Genomic DNA, 24,691 nt, shown 5'->3' with positions numbered 1-24,691 from the left:
AGCTGGGCGTGGTGGTATATGCCTGTAATCCCAGCTACTGGGGAGGCTGAGGCAGGAGAGTCCCTTGAGCCCGGGAGGCAGAGGTTGCAGTGAGCTGAGGTCGTGCCACTGCACTCTAGCCTGGTGACAGAGTGAGACTCCGTCTCAAAAAAATAAACAAATAAATACAAAAATTAGCCGGGACTGGTGGTGCATGCCTGTGATCCCAGCTACTGGGAAGGCTGAGGCAGGAGAATCACTTAAACCTGGGAGGCAGAAGTTGCAATGAGCCAAGATCACGTCACTGCACTCAAGCCTGGGTGACAGAGCAAGACTCTATCTCAAAAACAAAACAAAAGAAAAAAACGAAAGTCCAGAGTTCATGGACCCTTGTGGACCACCTGCTGGAGACAGAGCACCACACAGTAGTGGTAGATTTAGGGAGTATGGTGCCTCCTGGAAGATGGCGCCCCATCCAAGCAGATATCACCTCCAGGCTGACACCTCAGCTGCACCTTCTCAAGCCTTTCCCATCACTCCCCTCCATCAGGTCAGCACCTTCTGGTGAAATGCTAGAGAGGACCGGTGGATCTCATGGCCACGTGCTCACTTCAGACCACCTTTGCTGTAGAGAGCGTCCCTTGGTCTTCTGTGATGTTACGCGGTGTGCTGTGTTGGTGGGTCAAACACCCTAAGCCTCTGGAGAGTGGTGCTGGCTGAGGCTCTGTGGGCAGGAAAGGCAAACACATTTCCAACACGTGTTGACTCCAGGCAAGATGGATTGTTGACTCTTGCAGAATAGAAGGGGTTTTGTGGAATCAATTTGCCCCCTGGTCTTCTGGAGAAACGATGGGCTCAGCACGCATCCCTGTTGCTGGCAGAGTGGACATTCCGCTCCCACGGGGTCATCCACCTGCCTCTTCTCCTGACTTCTGTGTTTCTGATCTTCCCATCTTCCTTCTTTCTTGCCTCTGACCAAGAAGTCAAGCCATTCACCACTGCCCATGATGCATGCATATTCTGACTTCAAGAAGCCACTTCTCTTTCCACAGGAAGTGGATGGCCAGGTGCCCTGCCCGAAGCCCTGCGCCCTGGCAGGACTTGCCCTCACCACTGTCTTTCCAGGACACCTTTGAGCAGGGCTGTAGTTCAGTAGCTGCCTGGTTTTCACTTGTGTCCAAACTCTGAGCCAACTCATTCTGCAACCAACCTTGGGCATTTTCCTCTGTTGTCAGAAAGTCATAAGGGACCCACCCATGTGGTCATGGTGTAAGCAGAGGGACAGGCCCTGGGGCACCAGCAGCAGGTGACATGAGGGTCTGGGCCACCTGTCCCTGGAGCCTACTGGAGCCCTCTTGTTCTGCCCACACCTGCTCCTGGACGTACCACCACAAAGGGTTACTACTGGGATCGCTTGACCTTCTGACTTAGTGAGTCAGATGGAGCCATCTGGGCTACTTAGTTACATGATGTTCCGTGGGCTGGCACTCTATCTCTACCAGGACCCGGTGCCATTCCAGGAACTGTTTTCTGCATAGTATATAATTCTCTGCTAGAAGGAAGCAGCTGGAAGAAGCAGGCCATCCTCCCGACTGGGGAAGTGCTTAGGGATGTGACAAGGGCCATTGCTCCTGCATCCGTTAGGTCTCAAGAGTGGCACCCACACCTGCCATTCCCCTCAGGATATAGTTTTTTATTTACTCTCTTCGCTGTGGGGAAGATGGGTCAGCTTCATGAATTTCCCAATAGCTATTCCCACAACAATGATCCTGACCCCGTGGGCCAAGGTACCAATATGGGGTCAAGTACAAAGGATGTCCATTCCAATTCTACATCTGTAGACCAGGAAAGTGGCCATGAATCAAGCAGACCCCTAGTGAGCTGGACTTGGCCAGGACTTCATTTATCACCTGGTCTCTATGTACCCCCACTCAAATGTGGCCTTGAAGACACTTCAGTCTTGAGTGCTGATGTCAACTTGGATCCTGTGTCCAACAATCTTCAGAATGTTTGGCTATTCCTCTTTCCCCAGTGTACAGTTGCTGGAGTGAATGGCCACAGGTGTTTTAATGTGGAACGAGGGAGTCATTGCCATATATACTTGCCACAATGTTGCAGGACTCTTCCCTTGGAACCCAGCCTCTCCTTCAGTCTTGAGGTTCTGGATCTGAAAACTGGGGCAGGTCCTGAAACCAGGCAAGGGGTCTTGGGTTTTTGTTTGCTTGTTTGTTTTGTTTTGTTTTTGAGACAGAGTCTCGTTCTGTCGCCCAGGCTGGAGTGCAGTGGCACAATCTCGGCTCACTGCAAGCTCCGCCTCCCGGGTTCACGCTATCCTCCTGCCTCAGCCTCCGGTGTACCTGGGACTACAGGTGCCCGCCACCACACCCGGCTAATTTTTTGTATTTTTAGTAGAGATGGGATTTCACCGTGTTAGCCAGGATGGTCTTGATCTCCTGACCTCGTGATCCGCCCACCTCAGCCTCCTAAAGTGCTGGGATTACAGGCGTGAGCCTCCGCACCCGGCTGGGTCTTGGCTTTTTATTACAGTGGCTGCCCTTGGTCAGGGGAACTCCTGGGTGTGGCACCTCCCTTTGGCTGAGGCTAGTGTCTGGGGAGGGATTCAGCTGTGAGCCATCAGCAGGCTTTCCTCGCAGCAGCTGGGGGGATGGTGCCTTGGTCCTGAAGAGAAGAGCCAGATGCACACAGCACCCATTGTACACATGTTGGACTCAGCATATGTTGGATTCTTGCTGGGTGTTTGAAAAAGTTTAGCTCTTTCCTTCCTGACAGCTGCCCTGTGAGGCAAGGGTTATGGTTCACATTTCACAGATGAGGATGCTGTATTAGGTATATCTCAGGTTTAGCTGCTTAAAGAGACTCAGAAGAACAGTGACCAAAACAGTCTCAAAACTGATTTCTGTCTCACCGAAAAGTTCAAATGGGTAGGTGGTCCAGGTGTATGTGATGAGTCTTCTCCACACCACTGCCTGGGAACCTGGGCTCCATCTAGCCTGGTGCCCTGCCATCTCGACATGGGGCTTTAATCTCAACATCCACGATAACTGCTTAGTCATGAGAGAGACAAGTAGGGAAAGGGAGCGCTCAACATTCCCTCTGCATTCTTTTGGGGGAAATGATGTATATCCTTGTAAAACCTTTAAGCAATGTGGCCAGGCACTTCCCAACGCTGGAACTTGAAGGTCAGCGAGGATTTGGGCAGGCAGACAGGAGAAGGCATCACAGAGTGCAGGAGCTGCCTGGGCAAATACGGGGAAGTGGGACCGAGTCCTGGTTGGCTCTGGAGCAGGGAGGAGCTGGCAGGCTGGACTGGCAGGTTCTTGTTGGGAATGGCAGGGAATAAGTCTCGCTGCCAAGGCTGGAGAGGTTGTGGAGGCCCCAGGCTCAGGATGAGGACTCTCTCTCTGAGCAATAGGGAGGCCATATTACTCAGAGAAAGAGAGTGTTGTGGATGAAACAGAAGCCACCATGAAGCATGAAGATAGCACAGCTGACCTAGTTGTGGGCATCATCATAGCACCTTGCAGAGAATGCCAGCACACACAAATCTTATTTCATTTCATTCATTTCCAAGTGGAGATGAAAGAGCACAGGCTTTGGAGTCAGCCCAATTCAAGGACCCATCCTGGCTCAGTGACCTTTTCCCTGTGGGACCTTGGTTGAGTCACCTCACCTCTCTGAGCCCCAGTATCTGGGGGCAGGTACTATAAAATATACCCCAAATCCAGCCTCCCCATTTTACATAGTAAGGACATCAGGACCACCCTGCTACAGGCTCATTTCCCAGCCTCCCTTGCAGCCAGGTGTGGCCATAAGACTACATTCTGACCGATGGGATGTGAGGAAAATGGTATGCCACTTCCTGGTTGTTCAAATAAATCAGTGAATAAATAATGAGCCCATGAGCCAGTGGAGGAGGAGATTCAAGTTCTGGGGAAGGAATGCATGCCTTCAATGAGTGTTTAACTGAGTGCTTATGACATGTCAGACTCTTTCTAGGTGCTGGGGACACAGTAGTGAGCAAAAGAATAGAACAGCTGAACTCTCACGGAGCCGAGAGTCTAATGGGAGGCACAGAAAAGATGCAAGGGAACAAGATCCTTTCGGGGGTGTCTATCCAGGGGGTGGGAGAAACAGGAAGCAGGGCAGGAGGGGAGGGAGCGGGGGCTGCTTTAGACAGGGCAGTCAGGGGAGGCTTCCTGGAGGAGGTGGGCCTCTGTGAAGAGGGCAAGTCCTGGATTTCCGGAGGGAAGGGGACCCTGCAGAAGTGAGGGCAAGTGGGTGTGGCTGGAGCCAAGTGATGGGGAAGGCCGGTTGTCTCTCTGTAGAGCCCGCGGAGCTGAGCAGCGGGGAGACGGAAGAGTTGCAGAGGATCAAGTGGCACCGGAAGCAGCTCCTGGAGGACATCCAGGTGAGCACACACCTGTGTCCACACACGCTCGCATACATGTCCATGCCCACACACACCATGCTGCACGCGCCCGTAAGCAGACACTCCTGCAGGCTTGCACATGCCCCACCAGCTCCTGACCCAGCCTGGTCAGACACTGTGGCCAACTCTGGCCCATATCAGCCTTGGCCCCAGCCCCAGGAGCAGGGAGAACAGCAAGACTGCAGACACCCCGAGACTCAGGGAGGACCAGGAGAGCCGGGGAGGGAGGCAGCCATCCAAGTAGGCACCCACCGTGTGCCGAGCCCCATCCTGGCCTTTACTCACTTTGTCACAGGGCAGGCTCTGACCCCAGTGGTGAAGCTTCAGCCAGGTCTCACCCCTGCAGAGTGTAGACCACCTGGTCAAGATAACTCCCAGTAAGTGCCCTGCACTTACCACTTCACCAATCAGACTCAGACGTCAGCTCATCTGAGTCAGCAGCTTCCGAGACAGGCTGGGTTCTGTTCCTGGAACATGCCTTGCTCAGCCCTGCCCCTGGGCCTTTGCACTCGCCGTCCCCTCTGCCTGGGCTGCAGTGGCCGTGCCCACCCCCACTCCCATGCACATAAACTTAGGATTTCAGTGAGGAATGAAGGCACAAAATTATTCACTCAGCTGGTGTTTTTTTGAGCACCTACTATATGCCAGGTTTTCTCTAACTTGCTCTGATGGTATTCTGCATGGTCATTCCAATTGCCCTATGACCACTCCTGATCCCATCCCCACCAGACTGTGCCCTCCATGAACACAGAGCCGAGGTCTGTCTTGCCCACTACTACATCCCCAGCCCGCTGGGTGCAGCATTAATAGGTGCTCAGTTAATACTTGCGAATGAATCCCCATTGTATTTGTGGGGCAACCACTCAGTGGCTCTGCCAAGATGGCATGAACAGGAGCTGACAGGGCTCAGATACAGGCTCCCAAGTCCCATGCTGACCCTGAGTCTCAGGACAAGCCCCTGGAACCAGCCCCTCACCAGCACCCCCCAGATCCCGGAGAGAAAGGGGCTGGGTGCCTCTTGGGATGCCGGCCAGAGGCTCATGCTGCTGTCCTGCTGGGGGGGCTGGTGCTTGGCAGGGGGAGGTGTTAGGGGGTTCCCTCTGCCACTGGGTGCCTCCTGCAGGGTCAAGATGAAATGGGCTTGGGGTCGAGTTGAGGGAAGCACAGGTTTGGAGTCAGACTGTGGACGTGTTTTGTCATCTCTCTACGCCTCAGTGTCCTCTTCTGTAAAGTCCAGGGAAATTGCAAAGTCCCTGGAAAGAGGGCCTATGCTGCCTGTGCGTGCTGTCCCCGTAGTACCTGGCAGGCACATGGTGGGCACTTAGTCAAGGGTGAGCAACAGAGTAAATAGAGGAAAGCCAGAGAGAAGCTGGGGCGGAAGCTGAGGGAGCAGTAGCGAGCCATGGGAGGGGTCTGAGCAGGGGAAGGGCAGGCTCCATGCAGTGCTCCAGAAAGACACCAGCCGGGAGAGGCAGGCAGGGTGGAGGCAGCCAGGGTGGAGGCGGGCAGGGTGGAGGTGGGCTGGGGGAGGTGGGCAGTGGGGAGGCCGCTTATCGGGTAGGCTCGGCTGGAGTGCAGGAGACTTCATGGCTGCAGAGGGGAGAGATGGGAGGGCTGGAAATAGGATGGGCAAAGGGTGGGGCTTGGGGACTCCCACTCCCCAAGACAAGTGGAGGCATGGGTGCAGACAGAGGTGATAGTTTAGCATGGGACTTTGAAATTATGAGACATCCACGGAGGATACCTGTCCATGGAGGATCCCTCAGACTGGGGACTCGGGACAGAGGTCAGGGAGAGGGGCCAGGTTTGAGAGTCACGCCCAGGGGCAGGAGTGGTCATTGTGGTCTTAAACCCCTGGGGTTCTGGCCTCCACCCCTGACTCTCCCTGTCCTGCCCCTGCCACCCCACAGAAGCTGAAGGATGAGATCGCAGATGTGTTTGCCCAAATCGACTGCTTCGAGAGTGCGGAGGAGAGGTGAGGGGCTTGGGTGGGGACCCCCAGAAGCTGCCATTGTTGCTTCCCAAGGATGTCATACACCTTGAATGAGCAGGGGCCACTCCCAGCCCCCTGGGCCTGGTGAAATCAGGGATTGGCCAGGGAGAAGGAGGCAGCAACGAGATCGGAACACGGTGGCCCCAGCCCCATCCAGGGTCTGGTCCCTGCTTCCAGGCTGACCCTCTCTTGAGAGACACTGCGTCCTCCCCTCCCCCAACCCAAAGTCTCTCCTGACCCACTGTGGTCCAGCCCTGACTGATCACTGGCCACATCCATCCTGGGATGGGCGGGGAGAAGGGAAGCTCAGCCCCAAGGGCAAGGACAAGGAAGCCCAGGGCCCCAGGAGGACAGGAGCCTGGCCCTACCCCACCCCACTCACCACTAACCCGGGGCCGGCCACGCCCACGGCCTCTATGGAAAACTCCCACTGTTTTGTGATCTGGGACAGATCCTGTCCCTCTCTGGGTCTCAGTTTCCCCATTTGTGCAACAAGAAGGTTGGTTGCTACACAGTCTCCCAGGGCCCCAGGGCACTGACTCTGACATGCGATGTCCTGGGAATTTCCCATCCTGCGCCCGCCACTCCTTAGGTCTCCACCTGTCCAGCCTCCTCCCTCCCCCACCACACACATGCACACACACACACACAAGCATGCACACACACACAAGCATGCACACACACACAAGCATGCACACACACACGAGTGGCCGTTTCTCCAGCTCCCCTGTTCCAGCCACAACCATAACTACATAACACACCTACGCCTCGGTGTTTTAGGTGCTTTAACCTCTCAACAATGCTGGGAGGCAGGTGGTGGTGTCACCTCCATTTTATAGATGAGGAACCTGAGGCCCAGAGAGAGGAAGTGACTCGCCCAAAGCAGCCCAGCTCAGATTCACATCCAGGAGCCTGGCTCCAGCGCCTGCGTGCTCAGTCCTCGCCTCTCCCCCGGTTTCTTGCACAGGGCCCCTCCACCTGCTCCCACGTGCCAGCTCCAAGGTCCTGAGAGCTGCTAAATGCCCGTGCTGGACCCATCAGAGGAGTCAGCTGCAGAGCTCTGGGAGGGGCCAGGCCTTGCACTTCTCCCTCCCGCCCAGGTGGTTCCCATGCAGGACCTGGAGGCCACACTTGGAGGTCCCTAGAGGGTATGGGCTCCTGCCGAGGCAAGGGTCCTTGGAGAGTGGAGAGGGTAATTCAGGGTCCTGGGGCAGCCTAAGCTGACGTCCTCATGTCCACAGCCGGATGGCCCAGAAGGAGAAGGAGCTGTGCATTGGGCGCAAGAAGTTCAACATGGACCCCACCAAGGTAGGCGGCTGTGGAGGGCCCGGGCCACAGGGTGTGGAGGCTGCATGGGAGCACCTGCCCGGTGTCCTCTCGCTCCCCTCAGCTGACACGACCCCTTTCCAGAGGAGGAAGCTGGGCCCAGCAGAGCTGGGCATCTTGTCCAGTGCCCCATGGCCAGCTGTGGCCGGGCGCCCTGTCTACTCCCAGGCATATGTGTCCTGGGGCAGGAGGAGCAAGGAGCATGGAAGAGGCCATGGTGTCCAAGCACTTGGCCTAGTCCCTTCCCCATTCTGGGCCTCCATTTCTTTCTCCATGAATGTGGCTTGGGACAGTGGAGCTCTTGGATCTGGGGCTCAGGCTCCAGAAGCATCTTCCAGCCCTGGGCTTGGGGGGGCCAGTCCTGCGGTGCCACCACCCACCCCTCTGCCAGCAGGAGCAGCAGCTCAGGGCTGGGTTACCTTGCTCCCCCACACCACTCCCAAGCCCCTGGCCTCACCCCATCAGGTGGCAGCTGGACTTCCTTTCCTGAAAGGACGGAGACAGAAGAGAACTGCAGGCAGACACACCAAGGTGGGGTCAGGGTGGCCAGCAGAGAGCACCAAGCTGGGGTTCCTGGAAATTTACCGCTGTGGCTCAGAAGGCTCCCTGTCCCCATCACAGGCCCAAAGTGTTATAACCATTCCCCTCTCATGGCTACAGACCCTTGGACTCCTGCTCCCACACACAGAGACCTCCGCAGGCTCACACTCTCACCCCACCCAGCACCCAGGGCTGTCCTCTGCATCCTCTGCCTGTCACTGGGCCCTCGTGGCCTGCGCCCACCTTCCAGCAGTGGAACACAGAGGAATCTTCATGGAGAGCCAGAGACCAACCCCTCCAACTCCTAAAACTAAGATGACAAACTCTGAGTGCCTCGGTGGTGAGGAGAGATGTTTGTGATATTGTCAAATCCGAAAAGCAGATTTAAATGTGACAGGCATGGTCTGAGCCCATTTTCACATAGAAAGGGAAGGAATCACCAGGATGGAAGCTGTCTGCCTCCAAGCAGTAGGGCCCGGGCAATTTCCTCCCCTTTGGATTAAGCTGGTTTTTTCTAACTTTTATACAATACACATAGATTACTTGTGTGAAAGAATGAAACGCTATTTTTAAATAATATGAGTTTTAGGGGAACAAAAGAAATGGCTGAATCATTGAATCTCAGAATTACAAATTCCTAGAATCACTGAAGCATATAATCAAAGAATGTCAGACTGAAAGGGACCCTGGGGAGTACCTGGCATGAACCTGGTTCATGGCAGGAAGGCTGACTTCCTTTGCACCCGTCCAGCGATGGGGAACTCACCACCTCCCAAAGGCAGCTCCTGTGAAGGAGGGGTCAAAACTTCCCAGAACAGACTGTGCCAACACCAGAATGCCAGGCTCCAGGACTCTGGCCATGGAAGCTCCTTCCTCCCTTCCCCCTCCCAGGCCTGCTTCCATGCAGCAGCTGCTCATGGCTTCTGTGTACCCCCTCCAGGGTATCCAGTATTTCATTGAGCACAAGCTGCTGACCCCTGACATCCAGGACATTGCACGGTTCCTGTATAAAGGCGAGGGCCTCAACAAGACAGCCATTGGTACCTACTTGGGGGAGAGGTAAGAACGAGTGGAGCATTAGGGAGGCAGGAAATGAAGGTGTGCAGGTGTGTACAGGTGTGGATGTGCAGGTGAGAGGATGAATTATGTTAGGAAAGTCACTACTCCTAGGGCTTGAGGGGCTCACGGATCATCTCCTCCAGATTCTGAGTCAAAGCCTGACTGCCTTCATTCATTTAGTCATTTATTCAACAAATAAGTGTTGCTTAGGGTCTACTGTGTTCCAGGCACCATCCTAAGCCCTGGGTGTACACCAGTGAATAAAACAGACAAAACTCTCATCCTCAGGAGGTCCACGCTAGTGGGAGAGACAGGTCTCAGTAGATGTAAAATATGTTAGAGAATGATAAGCTCTGTGGAATACAAATCAAGCAGGGAAGGGAAGTCAGAAATGCCGGGGACCAGCCAGGCTCAGGGCTCACGCCTGTAATCCCAGCACTTTGGGAGGCCAAGGTGGGTGGATCACGAGGTCAGGAGTTCAAGACCAGCCTGGCCAACATGGTGAAACCCTGTCTCTACTAAAAATACAAAAATTAGCCGGATGTGGTGGCGGGTGCCTGTAGTCCCAGTTACTCAGGAGGCTGAAGCAGGGGAATCACTTGAGCCCAGGAGTCGGAGGTTGCAGTGAGCCAAGATCACGCCATTGCACTCCAGCCTGGGCAACAGATTGAGACTGAGACTCCATCTCAAAAAAAAAAGAAAAGAAAGAAAGACATGCTGGGGACCATAGGTTGGGGGCTGTGATTTAGAATAGTGTGGACAGGAAGGGTCTCATGGAGAAGGTGACATTTGACCAAAATGTAAAAGAGGTGAGGGCATGAGGAGCAGTCCAGGAGCAGCAAGTGCAAAGGCCCTGGGGTCAGAAACAGGCTCAAGAATCTAAACTGGACGGGAGGAGAGAGGGAGGATGTAGTGGGCGAGGAGGTGGAGATCTGTGGGAGGGCTCTGGGCAAAGGACTGGTCTGAGGGGTGGGCGAGGGGATGGGGGTGAAACTGGACCAGAGAGTCAACAGCCCTCCCCCAGCTCCCAAGGACACCCCTCCCTCCCGGGGTGAGCAGGGGATGCAGATGGTGAGAAGGGCACCTTCCTGCTTCAGGAGCTGGTGAGAGGGAGGAGATGGGGGAGGTCAGCTTCTCTCCCTTGTACAGATGAGGAAGCTGGGACTGGGAAGGTCAAGTGGCTTCCACGAGGTCACCAGGTGGGAAGTTACAGGAAATGAGGAAGGCCTGGACTGAGGGCAGGCCGCTCCAAAACCAGGGCTCCCCTCCCAGGCCAGACCAGCGCTGGTGAGCCGTGAAGGTGTGTGTTCCTGCATGGGAGGACAAGGGTGTGCCCTCGAGGTGTGATATGGGTGGGACAGATGTGAACACACCAGATGGCAGCTGGACCCCAGAAGGACAGATGTCTCTCTCCTCTCCCTCCCCCACCTCAACCCCCTCCAGGAGGTGGGTGCCAGCAAGTATCCAAGTGTGTCCCACCCTCCCTTCTGCCCCCTCCCCAGGGACCCCATCAACCTGCAGGTCCTCCAGGCCTTTGTGGACTGCCACGAGTTCGCCAACCTCAACCTTGTCCAGGCCCTCAGGTGAGTAGTCCTGGGGCAAGGTCCCGGCCCTCAAGGGTGGCACAGCCCCGGTGGCTGGGGGTGTCGCGATCCACACAGCTAACAGCACAAAGGGTTGGGAGCAAAGAAGAGGAGGCAAGGAACAAGAATGACTTCATGATAGTACTGCCTCACAGAGCTGAGGTGGACCGCCTGGGAAAGGGCCTAGTTCCTTGCAAATAGCAAATACTACCTTCTTACTACGTTAGAATTCTATCACGCCCATATTTAATCATTCTAGTCATTATTATTTTATTATGGTCATTCTCCTACTTTTTGGATTAGTGCATGTTTTATTTATTTTATAAGACTGCTTAGCATGTATTCTAATTATTATGACTTATTAGCTTCTAATTAGGGTACTGTTGTTGGTACTCATTTTTACAACTACAGAGGCAGTACAATTATCAGTTTGAAGCACAAACTCTGGAGCCAGACTATACAGTTCAAATCCCAGCTCTGCTGCTCACCCCCGTGTGATCTTGAGCAAGCCATACACACGCACAAAATACAAAAATTAGCCGGGCGTGGTGGCGGGCGCCTGTAATCCCTGCTACTTGGGAGGCTGAGGCAGGAGAATCACCTGAACCTGGGAGGTGGAGGTTGTAGTGAGCCGAGATCACACCACTGCACTCCAGCCTGGGCAACAGAGTGAGGCTCTGTCTCACAAAAAAATAAATAAACCTTCCTGTGCCTCAGTTTCCTCATCCGTAGAATGGGGATAATAATAGTACCAACTTCATAGCATTGTGAAGACTAAATGAGAAAGTGTTTAGAACTGGTCCACAGTGACTGCTTAGTAAGTCTTGATGCTGCTCGAAAACTCAGATTCCGAGAAGGAGCATCTGATCTGGGCTTTGGAGGGTAAGTAGGAGTTCACAATACAGAGAAGGAAGAAGCCACCACTATCCAGTGTTCTCTAACTCCCAGCTCTTTAAGGGAGAGGGGTAGGTGACTTGGGAGTCTCCCATATAAATTCTTTCATTCATTCATTCACTTATTTACTGAGCCGTTGCTAGGTGCCCAGGACTGTGTGAAGCCCAGGAGAAGTGAGAGATACAGGCCCATTTCTCACCCTCAGAGAACTTAGCTTGAAGCTGTCAAAACCACCAACTTCCAGAGCTAGAGAGAAGTCGAGGTTCCAAGAAAGGGAGCCCTAGCAAGGCGAAACCCCTGCCCCACCCCTTCCCCAACTGGGTCCCACAGCCAGACCTCAGGGCCCAAAGGCCAGGTGCGGGGAGCCACAGACCCCGCGGCAGGCAGAGGCCCCCTTTCCAGCTGAGGCAGACTGGGCTGCAGTCAGTGCTGGGATGCAGATGTGCAGAGCGGGGCGTGTGCTTAGTTCCGTATTCTGCAAGAAAAGGCATTTCTTGGCTGCCTCCCACATGCTTGGGGCTCCCTGGTGCCCATCCCACTTCCCCGTGAGCCCAGATGACAGTTGCAGATTCCCCCATTTACAGGATACAGAGACTAAACCTGGGAGAGGCAGGGCAGCTTGTCTGGGGCTCGCGAGAGCCCACCCACTCCACTGCCCGTGGCCCCGTTTCTCCCCCAGGCAGTTCCTGTGGAGCTTCCGGCTGCCGGGCGAGGCCCAGAAGATAGACCGGATGATGGAGGCCTTTGCCACTCGATACTGCCTCTGCAACCCGGGCGTCTTCCAGTCCACAGGTGCCAGGCGGGGAGTGGGACCCAGGGCTCCAGGACCCCTTCAGCATTGCCAGGCATAAATTTCACAGACCCCCTCAGGCTTCCCCCAGGTACCCAGACCCTGGCAGCCCAGACCCCTTCACAAGCCCTCACTGAGCACCGACTTCATTGCTGCTGGGTGCTTGTCTGACAGAGCTGCCTTGAGACACAGTTCTTAGGAGAGGAGGCAGAAGATGATGGCACAGGGTGCTAAGGCTAAGGTGGCAGCACCCCATCTGAGGGCAGGAGTAAGGGAATCAGCATGTCCAAGATGGCTTCTCAGAGGCGGTAAGGTCCGAATGGGGTTTTGAAGGATGAATAGGAGTTTTCCAGGAGGTTAAGGGGAAAAAGGGCCTTTTTGGCAGGAGTTTCAGTTGGAACAAAGGCCCAGAAGCATGAAACGGCCTGGGCAGGGTGTAGGGGGCAAAAGGGGCATAGAAGGGATACATAAAGGTCAGTCCTCCGTAGCCCTCTCTCCCAGGGCTAACCTAATGCCCATGTGAAGACATCCAGAGGACAGGGTGGGCGAGGGACCATTGTGGCCAACTTGTCCTGGCCTCTTCTCTGGATCTAGTTGTCATAACAATAACCAACCCTGTATATTGAGTAATCCCTATGCGCTGAGTGCTTTACACAGGCAAAGTCACTCAATTTTTTTTTTTTTTTTTTGAGAGAGAGAGAGTCTGTCTCTGTCACCCAGGCTGGAGTGCAATGGTGTGATCTCAGGTCACTGCAACCTCCGCCTCCCGGGTTCATGCAATTCTCCTGCCTCAGCCTCCCAAGTAGCTGGGATTACAGGCACCCACCACCATGCCTGGCTAATTTTTTGTGTTTTTAGTAGAGACGGGGTTTCACCATGTTGGACAGGCTGGTCTCGAACTCCTGACCTCAGGTGATCCGCCCGCCTCAGCCTCCCACAGTGCTGAGATTACAGGCATGAGCCACCACACCAAGCCAAAGTTACTCAATCCATACATCAACCGTTTGAGGTCAGTAGTCTTCTCATCCCTCCCTGACGCATGGAATATAGCTTCAGAGAGATGAAATGACTTGTCCACGAGCACGCCACCTCCTGGCTGTGTCCATGGACAAACCTTCCAGAACATTTGCTCTATTTTGTGGTTAGATCTTAATTTAGTGTTTGTTTGCTTGTTTATTATCTGTCACAAGTCTAAACGTCCTGCAAGGGCAGGGACCCTGTCAGACCCATCATCAATGACTCCCAGGCCCACAGCACAGAGTATGTACTCAATAAATAGTTGTAGGTAGGAAAGAAGGCATCTTAAAGCACCAGATTTGAATCACAGTCCAATTACTTTTTAATTTTGTAATGTTGGGCATATAGCTTAACTTCCTGTGCCTCAGTTTCCTCATCTGTAAAATGGGAGTGATAACAGGACCTGCCTCATAGGATGGGCATGGGGATGTGAGAGCTTAGCACAGGGCAAGCACCAACAACACTCGGTGCCACTGCTATCACAGATAGAATAATTGATGTTCCAGAACAGGCAGTTACTTCAGAGATTAACCTCTGAATGTCAAGGATGGGGAAGCTGAAGGTCAGAGAGGTCAAGTACTTCCCAAGGTCAACCAGAGAGTTGGAGACACAGCTGAACTTCCCTGGCTCTGGATCCAGGGCCCAAATACTCGACAAAAGACCTCGCCAGAGTAGCAATTACCTCTCTTCCCAGCCATCAGCCCAGCCCTCCCTCCTGAGCGCTTGAAAGTCTGAATAATGGGAGAGGCACTGGGGCTCAGGAGGAACGCCAGCAAGATTACAGAGCAGCAGTGGCTCAGCCCTGAACAGCGCTGCTAACAATGAGTGTTCTCCGAGTTCCAAGAGGCAAAGAACAGAGTGGGCAGGGGGCTGAAGGGCTCTGCGGGGAGGAGGTCCCCAGCCGAGCCGTGGCTGAGCAGGAAGGAGGATTGAAGCGGAGAGGAGGGAAGGAAGGGCAGGCCTGGCAGGGGGTCCAGCAGGAGCCAAAGCGCGGAGGTAGGAAGGGGCTCAGAAGAGAGGCAGAGGTTAGTTTAAGAGGGGGTGGGGACCAGCAAGAGTAGGAGGGGAGGGGAGGCTGGGCCTCAAAGCCCAAGCCAGGAGGACAAGGTGGACCTTCGGGGCCTTGCAACGGCAGATTCTGGGCCCTAGAAGGGGCCGGGACAGAGGCAGGGAGAGTGGCCAGGGCCAGAACTGTGACCGCTGTCCCCTCCGCAGACACCTGCTACGTGCTGTCCTTCTCCATCATCATGCTCAACACAAGCCTCCACAATCCCAACGTCCGGGACAGGCCGCCTTTCGAGCGCTTTGTGTCCATGAACCGCGGCATCAACAACGGTAGCGACCTGCCCGAGGACCAGCTGCGGGTGAGAGAGGCGCAGCCCACCCAGCCCGGCCCGGGGAATCCAGGAGAGACCTGTCCTTAGATGGATGGCCCGGGAGGGGCTCCTCTGAGATAGATAGCCCCCAGTGGGGACTCTGCTGATATGGCCCACCCAGGCTGTGACTGTCTTGAGAGGCACCATCACAAAGTGTGTTGGTCCTGAAACCCGCCTGCCCAAAAGAGGCCCCCATCTTGAGAAGGGCGTCCGAGATAGACCACCCAGGAGGTCCACCCAGATTTAAGCCGTTGGGGGACTCTGGGCAGCCATCTTTCACATTTTCCCAAAAGGGTACCTCACACAGCCCAGGTCTATTTCTTAGAATAGAGATTCTTAGACACTCAGTGTGTCAGGCCTGAAAACCCTCAGACTCTGCCGTAAGCCCTCTGTCCTTTAGAGAGGAGGAAACTGAGGTCTTCCACAAGGCCCTGCTTGAGCCGGGGAGCCAAGAAGGAGCCAACCTCCGGTCACTTCCTCAAATAGCCTGCACCCCTGCCACACCACGCCAGGCTCTGCGCCCAGCACGGGGGCCCCAGGGATGAATCAACCACATATGCTGCCCTGACCAAGTTCAGGGTCTGGTGGGAGGACTGTACACATGTGAATTACAAGGCTGCATGATTCATGCCGTGCTTGCTGTGGGGGTGGAGCTCTGGAGACGCAGATCTGCTGTCACTGCAGCTGTCATTGCTCTGGGGGCAGGGAAGGGTGCCATCCTGGAAGTCTCCACAGAGGAGGTGACTTCTGAACTGGGCCTTGAAGGTTACATGGGAGTGCTCCCAGAGGAGAAGCCGGGAAAGGACATTTCAAAAAGAAGAAGTGGCCAGAACGGAGGCGTGTCCTGGTTGGGAAAGGAGAGGTGTCCAGTGTGGCCGAGGTGTGGTATATATGCACAGTAGTGGGTGACAGGGTGGGGCCAGAGGGTCCAGGGCTTCCAATGACAGCTTCAGGAGTTTACCTGTTTCCTATGGGCCACAGTGAGCCAGAGGGAATTCATAAGAACAGGAAGGAAAGATTCAGAGCCTGGCTTAGGAAAAATGAATGGGCAAATTCACTTCAGGGACTGGAGATGCCCCAGAGCCCCATGAGCTTCAATCCCCTCCACGGTCAGAGCCCAGCAGGAAGGGGCGGAGGGGATGCGAACACCACCGTCCCAGCTCAGCACCAAGTATACCTCCTGCCTCCAAGGCTAGGGTGGAGCCTGGATCTGGAATGATTCTGGTGCCCCTCGGTGTTTGAGAACTGCCTCACCCTTAACCCACCTCTTGCCTGGTCCCAAGAGGAGAAAGTGCATCAGAGAGGAGCCTCTCCGTAGCATGAGAGCTTGAGAGCTGGTTGGAGCTCAGGTCTACTCCTGTCTTCCCCGTTTGCCTGCTAGGTGACTTTGGGCAATGACTCACTGGAGTTGAAGCCACTATCCCCTCTGCCAGGAGAGTGGGGATAATAATACTCCCTGCCACAGGGAGTAACTGTTTTAAATATTAGGGCAGAGCATGTGCCAGGTATATAATACCTGCCTCCTGCATGGCTCCCCAGCTAAAACAGGACCTGTGGCTTAAGTCACTATGAAAAATAATTAATCATGAAAAAAGCCCCAGCATTTAGTAAAATGCCTGAAACATTTTAAAAGGCATTTGAGCATTGGTGATTCATTTCATTTGGGGTCCTCATGGTGCTATGAGGGCACACCGTGTCTGGCAGGGAATGAGTTAATTACCACCCAGCACTGGTCCTGCTGCTCTCCCAGGTGCCACATTATTGCCTCCAGCTCCCAGTGAGCCCTCTTCAGCATCTCCCTCCTTAGCTGTTTTTCCCAATTCGAGCCTTTTGTTAATAACAATGCACCGCATTTGTATGGAACTTGTAAGTTTCTTCTCACCAGGCTTTGGGGCCTATTACCTCAATTTAGCTTCAAAATCTGCCCGGGAGGTCTAGGAAGCCCTTATTATCCTCCTTGGCAGCCCAGAGAGGCAGACACAGACTAGGGGAAAGAACAGAGCGCCAGAGTCAGAACCGCCTCCAGTCCCGGCTACCCCACTTTCTGGTTGTGTGACCTTAGGAAAGTGGCTTGACCTCTCTGAGCCCCAGTTCATAGGATTAGTGCAGAAGTGTAAGGTATTCAGCCAAGTGCCTGGTGTAGTTGGAGTGGCTAATCAATCCTGAAGCTTCCCAGGTCAAAAAGAAACACACAGGCAGCTGTGTGGATTTGGTGATCCTCTTGCCTTCTGTCTGGGCCTCATTTTTCCCCATATGTAAAGCAAGGATTCCGTTTTAAGCACCTTCAGAAGGTCACCACTTTGCAGAAGGATTCTCCAATTTGGGCCCGTTAAGTGAGGAAGACATGTAATGCTTTTAAGTGGCCCAGTTTGCAAAATTAAATCTACATAGATGTGACCCAAAGAGAGGTCACCTCAAGGGTACACAGACCACGAGGATGCACAGCTGGGAAAGGCTGTGGAGAGGTGCACAGTGGTAGACCGGGACAGGAGGGTTGAGCCAACCTTGCTCTGGCCATCCAGATGGGGAAGGGGCAGAGTCCCCAAGAAGCTCAGGGTGAAGGCACAGTGAGTTCAGACTCACAGGGATGGGAGGTCAAATCCCAGCTCTGCCCTTATGTCTGTGTGACCTTGGATGTGAGCCTCAGCTTCCTCATCTGCAAAGTGGGCTGATGATGCTGGCTTCATATTGTTTTCTGAGAAGCTGTCAGGTACCTGGCACTTGGCAGGCCTTGAGAAAAGCTAGGAGAGGAACCACTCACCCTGAGGACTGTGGGAGGGGGAGCTAGGGTGGAGGAGGCACAGGGGATGAGGGGACAAAGAACTCCACTCTCCGGTGTTACAGTTGGAGAAACTGAGGACCAGGCAGAGTAACAGTCTCCCAGTTCCAGGCATCTTCTGCCATAGGCAGCCCTGCACCTCCTGGGTCCTTGCCCAGGCCTCTCGGTCAGAATGGACTGTGAACAGGGCACAGTGCTAAGTACTTTACGTTCTTATTAAGTCATCCCGTCCCCAGTTTACAGCAGAGGACGCTGAGCTCCATGAGAGGTAGTTGGCCAGAGGTCTCATAGTTTATGAGGAATCCTGATTCAAACCCATGATGGACTTCAGCGCCTATCCCTCTGCAGAGGCCAGAAGCCAAGATTTGGGGATGGAGGACTTGGCTGTGCTTTCCAGCTACCAGTTACTTCCTAGCTAGGGGAATCTCAATTCATGTCACTGAAAAGATCAGAGATCGATCTGCCTTCAGAAATGTTGCCTTCAGGTTCAGCTAGATCCATGTGCCCAGTGACATCAGGGCCCGATCCAGTTGCCCCATCTCTCAGCACCCCCCTCCTCTGTGTTAATTTCTCTCTTAAACCAGCTCTGCCCAGGTGTGGCAGAGATGGCCCGGCCTTCCCGTGCCCTCACAGTCCTCCTCCTCAGCAGTTTCAGCTAAAGTCCCAGGATTAATGCTTATTGGCTGGCTTGGGCCTGAACTGAACTTCCTGAACTGCGGCTAGCAGGATAAAATGCTCTAATCAGCCAGATGTGAGTCATTCACCCCCTCCTGGAGCCTGGGGCTGGGGACCTGTGGGTGTCAACCCTGCCAAGTGACCTGGACAGAACACAGAGGAGCAGAGACTCCCCAGAGGGAAACTGAGGAGGTGGGGGTGGAGGGACACAGAGCCAGCGGGGGCACCAGAAGGAGGCCCTTGCATTTCTGCACATCCACCCAGCCAGGAGAAGACAGCTAGGCCCAGGGGTTTGGCGGCAGTGCACGCAGGGCGCTTTCTTGCAGGAGAGGCTGGTGTCTACAGGGGACAGGAAACGTGGGTGAACTCAGCCGTTTTCTTTGCGGGGGCAGAATGTACAGGCTGATACAGTGACCGCAGAAGCTGCTGTGTCCCCCTGTGGGTTTTGTGGCAGTTAAGACCCCCTGTCTGCCCCCCTGCACAGCTCCTTGGGCTTCCAAATATTTGTCTGTGCTGACAGCTTTGTTGATGGGGCCTTCCTGTTTCAGGCCCTTGTTCAACCAGCCAGTGCCACCTGAGAATTCCTGGGGATGCATGTAGGGGCTTCCCAGAGAGAAACTGGTGCCTGCTCTTCCCCACCCCCATAGCCCCACAGCCAGATTGAGCCCAGGGAAGCCACTCCCAGCCCACCCCTGACTCTGGACCCCTGAGATCTGAGGTCAGAAAGGACCTTAAAGAACCAGCAAGCTCCATTTCTAAAACTTTGAGAGAGTCAAATGATACTTGTGAGACTTTTCATTTGAAATCTCGAAGAAAGCATCTGAACAGAAACATCTGAGCAGCAGCACACACAAACACAGCGGAAGGAAATGATTTCATCCTCTGAGATAACACTGCGCTTGCTTTTAATAAGCAGAAATGGACAGTTTAGAATGGTTCTCCAAACACTTGGCAATCTAGGCAGGTTGCTCATAGAACGCAATATCTCGTGGCAGGAGATTCAAAGCACACAGGGGTGATCTGGCACCAGCGGCCACACTTCGCCCACAGGGAACTTGCAGACCTGGCTTACTTACCTCCGGTGACAAAGAGCTCATTACCCTACAAGGCTGCTCTCCCACATGTCACCAGCTCTTACTGCCAGAAAGGCTTCCGTGGAGAACTGCAGTCTGCTTTCTGGGAACTCCCCAGACCCCACCCGGGCCCATCCAGCATAGGCCTGCTTAGGAGAGGGGCTTTTGAGAGTCACAGCCAGCATCCCACCCTGGGCTCTCCCTCAGCTGGGCCTCTCAACACGAAGTGGCCTATCCTTCTCCCTGGTGGCTCCTCAGTGGCCCCTCAACTCAGGGACCTCTCTGCTGCTGCACCTAAGCAGGAGAGGACCCTCCTCCCATGGCTTTTGCCAAGGTTGCTGTGCCCCAGAGACAGAGAGACAGAGAGAGAATACGTGTGTTTTTGTGTGTCTGTGTGTGTAAGCATGCATATGTGTGTGTGAGCATGCATGTATATATGTGTGCATGTATATTGTCTGTGTGCATGCACGTATGTGTAAGAGTGCATGTATATGCACGCAAGCATGCATGTGTGTGAGCGTGCATGTATATAAGTGTGCATGTATGTGTGTAAGTGTGCATGTGTGTACGTGTATGTGTGAGCATGTGTACGTGTGTGTGCATGTATGTGTGCATAAGCAGGCATGTATTTGTGAGCATGCATGTATATGTGTGCATATATGTGTGAGTGTGCTTGCACGTGTAAGTATGCATGTATGTGTGAGCATGCATGTGTGTGAGTGTGCACATATGTGTGTGAGTATGCATGCATGTGTGTGCACGTATGTGTGAGCATGCATTTATATAAGTGTGCATGCATGTGTGTGAATGTGCATACATGTGCATATGTGAGTGTGCACATATGTGTAAGCATGTATGTTTGTATATGTGTGTGTTTGAGGGGCTGATACCTGCTCGCTCTGCCCTGCAGTACACAGAGGGAAGCATGACGGGGGTGGCGGGGTGGCAAGGCCAGGGCCAGGCTCAATGGAGGGAACCAGGGAGGGGCTCACCAAGAAAAGCCCAGGGACCAGGATAAACAGGTGAAGAAAGGGTATGCCTGCAGGTGAGTGACTTGCTCAAGGCCACACAGGCCAGGCCAGGCCTAGGCCTTGGACTCGGGTGGACTCACAGCCAGGTCTTTCTCTCCCTTGTCTTGGGGCAGAACCTCTTTGACAGCATCAAGAGTGAGCCATTCTCCATCCCTGAGGACGACGGCAATGACCTCACTCACACCTTCTTCAACCCAGACCGGGAGGGCTGGCTGCTCAAGCTGGGTGAGAGACCGACAGACACACGTCGTCGCACGCTCATGCACGCGCGGGCACGCATCGTCGCACACACACTCTTGCATGCGCGGGCACACATCGTTGCATGCACACTCCTGGACGCACAGGCCCACAGCTGACACGAGGCTCACATGCATCCTGGGGGATGGAGTTGGATAGCCCCAGGTCTCCCGGACCCCAGTGCAGCCGTCTGCCTGCCCCATCCATCCATCTGTCCTGAGAAGGAAGGGAGCCAGTGGTGGGGCCTGAGCTGTAAGCCGGGCGAGAGGCAGACAGACCCACTGACAAACACTTCAGCTGCGGTTCTGTTTCTCTCTCCCCAGAGGAATGGGGAGAGAAGTCATAGCAGGAAGTACCATTTGTTCAGAACCTACTGAGCTCAGGCAAGGTGCTGGTCTACCCTACAGCCGAACAGTAAAGTCAGGGATCTGCCTGAGGCCACACAGCCAGCCAGGGGCAGATATGAGGGGGCAGAGGGTTAGGTTCCCTAAAGGAGGGGAGGAAGGATGACAGGATGTGGCTTAGGGGGAGGCTCCCTTCAAGCCGACTGGGGGCAGGGAGGGCCTGCACCCTGCAGAGAGTGGCTGGGGTGGGAGCTGCAGTAATAGTGGCTGCAGAGTCCAGCAGGGCAACCCCAGTGCCCGGCCGCCTGCACCTGCCTCCCACACACACTTCCGGAAGCCTCTCCAGCAGGGACAGCCCAGCCGGGGATAGCACCTCCAGGGCAGGTGAGGACAGACGCCTCATGTTGAAGCAGGGGTCTCAACCTGGCTCACCTCCAGCAACATTGAGCCTCCAGCACTTCCTGTCTACCAAGCCCTGTGCCAGTCCTGCCCAGAACCCCCAGGAGCCCCCGAGCCCTCTGACTCTCCACACCACACCCCAGTCCATCCGCCTCCAGAGCACTCAGCCTCCTGTCCTGCCCCAGCCACGTGCTGTCCGCCCCCAAGAAGCTCTATGTCATAAATCCCAACTCAGATGGGAGAGGGGGCCTCAGAGTCACACAGCCCTGGGCCCAAACCCCAGCTCCTCCACCCAAGTACTGATGGTCAGGTTCTTCAGCCTCAGTTTCTGTAGCTGTAAGATGGGGAGAATGATCTCTGGGAGGGTTAAATGTGTAGCAAAATGGCCAAGAGTTGGGCTCTGGGACTAGGACATGGGGGTTCGAATCCCAGCTCTGCTGCTGAACCGTAGGCAGGCGATTTTACCTCTCCATGACTGTTTCCTCATCTGTAAAATGGGGTTTAAAATGATCTCCTCTTCATACGTGGTCATGAGGATTAATAAGTAATATTTTTTAAAACCTCTGGAGCAGCACCTGGCAAATGCAGGATGAAATGCTTAGCACAGTGCCAGGCAGGGACCAAGCTAAAGAATGAAGCAATGGATGACGGTAGCCAGGAAGAGCAGGGAATGGTCATTTCCTAGGACCTGGCCATTCCTAGGACCTGATCACGGAGGCCACCCAAACGCCAGCTCAAGCAGCTCCAGGGAAGCCTGGGGGTGACAGGAGCCACTAAGGTTCTTGTTTGAGAAAGGGATAGATGTTGGGGGGAGGTGTGGTGGACGAGGGTTAGGGCACTCAGCTGGGGGTCCAGGGGAAAGCATCCAAGGCCCTGCCCTTCCCTGGAGGAGGTGTCAGTGGCCCAGCAGGAGGACTGACCAGCTTGCTACATTGGCCTTGCACAGGGGGCCGCGTGAAGACGTGGAAACGGCGCTGGTTCATCCTGACCGACAACTGCCTCTACTACTTCGAGTTCACCACTGTGAGCAGGGGTCCCCTGGGCCTTCCCTGTCCCGGCCCCTCCCGCACAATCCCCTTCCCAACTCCCACTGAGCAGTCGACTAACGCAGCTTTGGATCCTTTGAGATCATTCAGTTCCCTTCCATGCCCATTTTACAGATGGGGAAAACAGATACACAGAGGAGGGCCAGGCCAAGGTCCTAGGCAGAGCCCAGGCTTAAAGCTGGGCCTCCTAACTTCCAGCCAGAGCTCTTCACATGCTGCTTCTAACTTCCGTCCCCCTATGGCTGGACAGTCTCAGAAGATGAGCATGCTCCTCTTTGAGTTTGGGGAGCCCTACACATTCACACCCTGCCTTGGGCCTCAGGGTTCTGCTTCCTGACCCTGACCCTCCTTCCCCTTTCCCTGTAGGACAAGGAGCCACGGGGAATCATACCTCTTGAGAACCTCTCGGTGCAGAAGGTAGACGACCCCAAGAAGCCGGTAGGTGTTCAGGTTGCCGGGCCCCGAGGCTGGAGCCACTGGGAAATTTCCTAAACAGAATGTGGGGAGAGGGCCTGAGGCTGGGCTCTCCAGGAAGCCAGGCTGTGCCCCTTACGCCTTCTCTGTGGCTCAGGGCTGCCTTCTCTCCCTCCTGGGGCCACGGACAGTGGGAAAAGGTCAATGGCAGTCCAAGGACGTGGTTGTCCCCTGTTGTCCCACACAGGCCGACTGGCTGGATGGCCCTGAGTAAGCTCCGCTCCGTTCAGAACCTCAGTGAGCCCACATGTCACGTGGGGACTTTAGGGAGGATGGTGGATTCAGGAGCGTGGCACAGAGAGAGTGCTCAGTGTGGGAGCAGCAGCTCCTGCCCCTTCGCCTGTCGTAGGGCTGTCACGCTGATCAGGGACACTAGTGTCTGGGCCTCTCTGAGCCTCCTGGAGGGCCCACCCAGCCTCCCTCTCTTCCCACCCTTGCCTGGCCACCTCCCCACAGTTCTGCCTGGAGCTCTACAACCCCAGCTGCCGAGGCCAGAAAATCAAGGCCTGCAAGACCGATGGCGACGGCAGGGTGGTGGAGGGCAAGCACGAGTCGTACCGGATCTCAGCCACCAGTGCCGAGGAACGTGACCAGTGGATTGAGGCCATCCGGTAAGGGGTGCCCAGGTCTGGGGACAGCTTCCCGTCACCTTCCAGAAGGCCCTGCTTCTTTTGGGTCTTGCTTCCTTATCTGTAAAGGGAGCTAACTCCAGTCTCTCCCTCCTGTTTCTGGCTGGCAAACCCCTTCCACCCATATTCCATGGGTACCTTCTGTGTGCCTGGCACCAGGCCAGGCCCCAGGACACAGGGAAGGGAGAGACCACCTGCATGGGGTTGGTGGGAGAATAGAGCAAAGAGTTGCACATAAAGCTCTTGCCCCACCCTTGCCTGGCACGTGGTGAGTGCTCTCATTGGCATCACTATCCAAAGTGGCCTGGGAAGGACCTGGTGGAGGTGGAGGGAAGGGCTTTCCAGATAAACTTCCAGGTAAAAGGACCCGGACCCGTGTAGGCAACCAGCAGGCGGCAACCTACACAGCATCTCGGAGTCCGAGTGAGGCTAAGCAGTGTGGGAGCTGAAACTGCTGAGCATGGCAAGCCACCGCCACTGTAGTGAAGAGCTTCGGTTTCTCCTGGGGCACTGGGGAGCCATAGACTGAGAAATAGGGAGGGGTGGCTGGGTGAGGAAAGCCAAAGTGTTAGGGACTGGTTCTGTGGTGCCACCAACAGGAGAGACATGAGGAAGATGCATCTGGTAAAGGGCAAGATGGCAAACCTGCTCAAGGCTTGACTCTGAGCCAGCCCAAGACATTGGTGGGTGTGAGGCCTGGTGGCCAGAGGAAGGCAGAAGTGGTTGCTGGGCAGTGGCCGTGTCCTGGGACTTGCAGGGTCTTTTCCCCTGGGCCTTGCAGCGGAGCATCCTGTGAGGCTGCCAGGCAGACCCATTCTCACCTCCATCTTACAGATGAGGAAACTGAGGCCCAGAGATGGGAGGGACCTGCCCAGGCCACAGAACCAGGGACAGAGCAGGGTCCAACAGGCCGGTCTGCCAGCTCCACCCCAAGCTCTTCCCATCACCTTCCGAAGGTCGCCAGTGGGAACCTGGAGAGGGGCCCAGAGACATTTGG

At 54.9% G+C, this 24,691-nt stretch overlaps 2 protein-coding genes across 3 annotated transcripts in view; one reads left to right on the top strand and one right to left on the bottom strand.

Annotated features, from left to right (window-relative positions):
• Positions 1 to 6,555, bottom strand: part of CIMIP4 (ciliary microtubule inner protein 4) — a 302,707-nt gene extending 296,152 nt beyond the window's left edge. Inside the window, exon 1 of the mRNA XM_032138183.2 lies at positions 6,546 to 6,555. The gene's annotated coding sequence lies outside the window, so the exon portion shown is untranslated. The remainder of the gene's footprint in view (positions 1 to 6,545) is intronic.
• The window catches only part of CYTH4 (cytohesin 4), a 33,087-nt gene that overhangs the window by 6,224 nt on the left and 2,172 nt on the right, over positions 1 to 24,691 (top strand). For both annotated transcript variants that reach the window (XM_032138418.2, XM_032138419.2), the window contains exons 2-12: positions 4,326 to 4,408; positions 6,340 to 6,404; positions 7,664 to 7,730; positions 9,229 to 9,347; positions 10,850 to 10,930; positions 12,504 to 12,616; positions 14,847 to 14,995; positions 20,679 to 20,790; positions 22,492 to 22,568; positions 22,958 to 23,029; positions 23,522 to 23,676. In XM_032138418.2, coding sequence (XP_031994309.1) covers positions 4,326 to 4,408; positions 6,340 to 6,404; positions 7,664 to 7,730; positions 9,229 to 9,347; positions 10,850 to 10,930; positions 12,504 to 12,616; positions 14,847 to 14,995; positions 20,679 to 20,790; positions 22,492 to 22,568; positions 22,958 to 23,029; positions 23,522 to 23,676 — 1,093 coding nt within the window. The remainder of the gene's footprint in view (positions 1 to 4,325; positions 4,409 to 6,339; positions 6,405 to 7,663; positions 7,731 to 9,228; positions 9,348 to 10,849; positions 10,931 to 12,503; positions 12,617 to 14,846; positions 14,996 to 20,678; positions 20,791 to 22,491; positions 22,569 to 22,957; positions 23,030 to 23,521; positions 23,677 to 24,691) is intronic.

This window comes from Hylobates moloch, unplaced genomic scaffold, assembly GCF_009828535.3.
Source record: "Hylobates moloch isolate HMO894 unplaced genomic scaffold, HMol_V3 SCAFFOLD_19, whole genome shotgun sequence".
Taxonomy (NCBI): Eukaryota; Metazoa; Chordata; class Mammalia; order Primates; family Hylobatidae; genus Hylobates; species Hylobates moloch.
The sequence above is the reverse complement of the archived record's forward strand: the minus strand, read 5'-3'. Positions and strand labels throughout refer to the sequence as shown.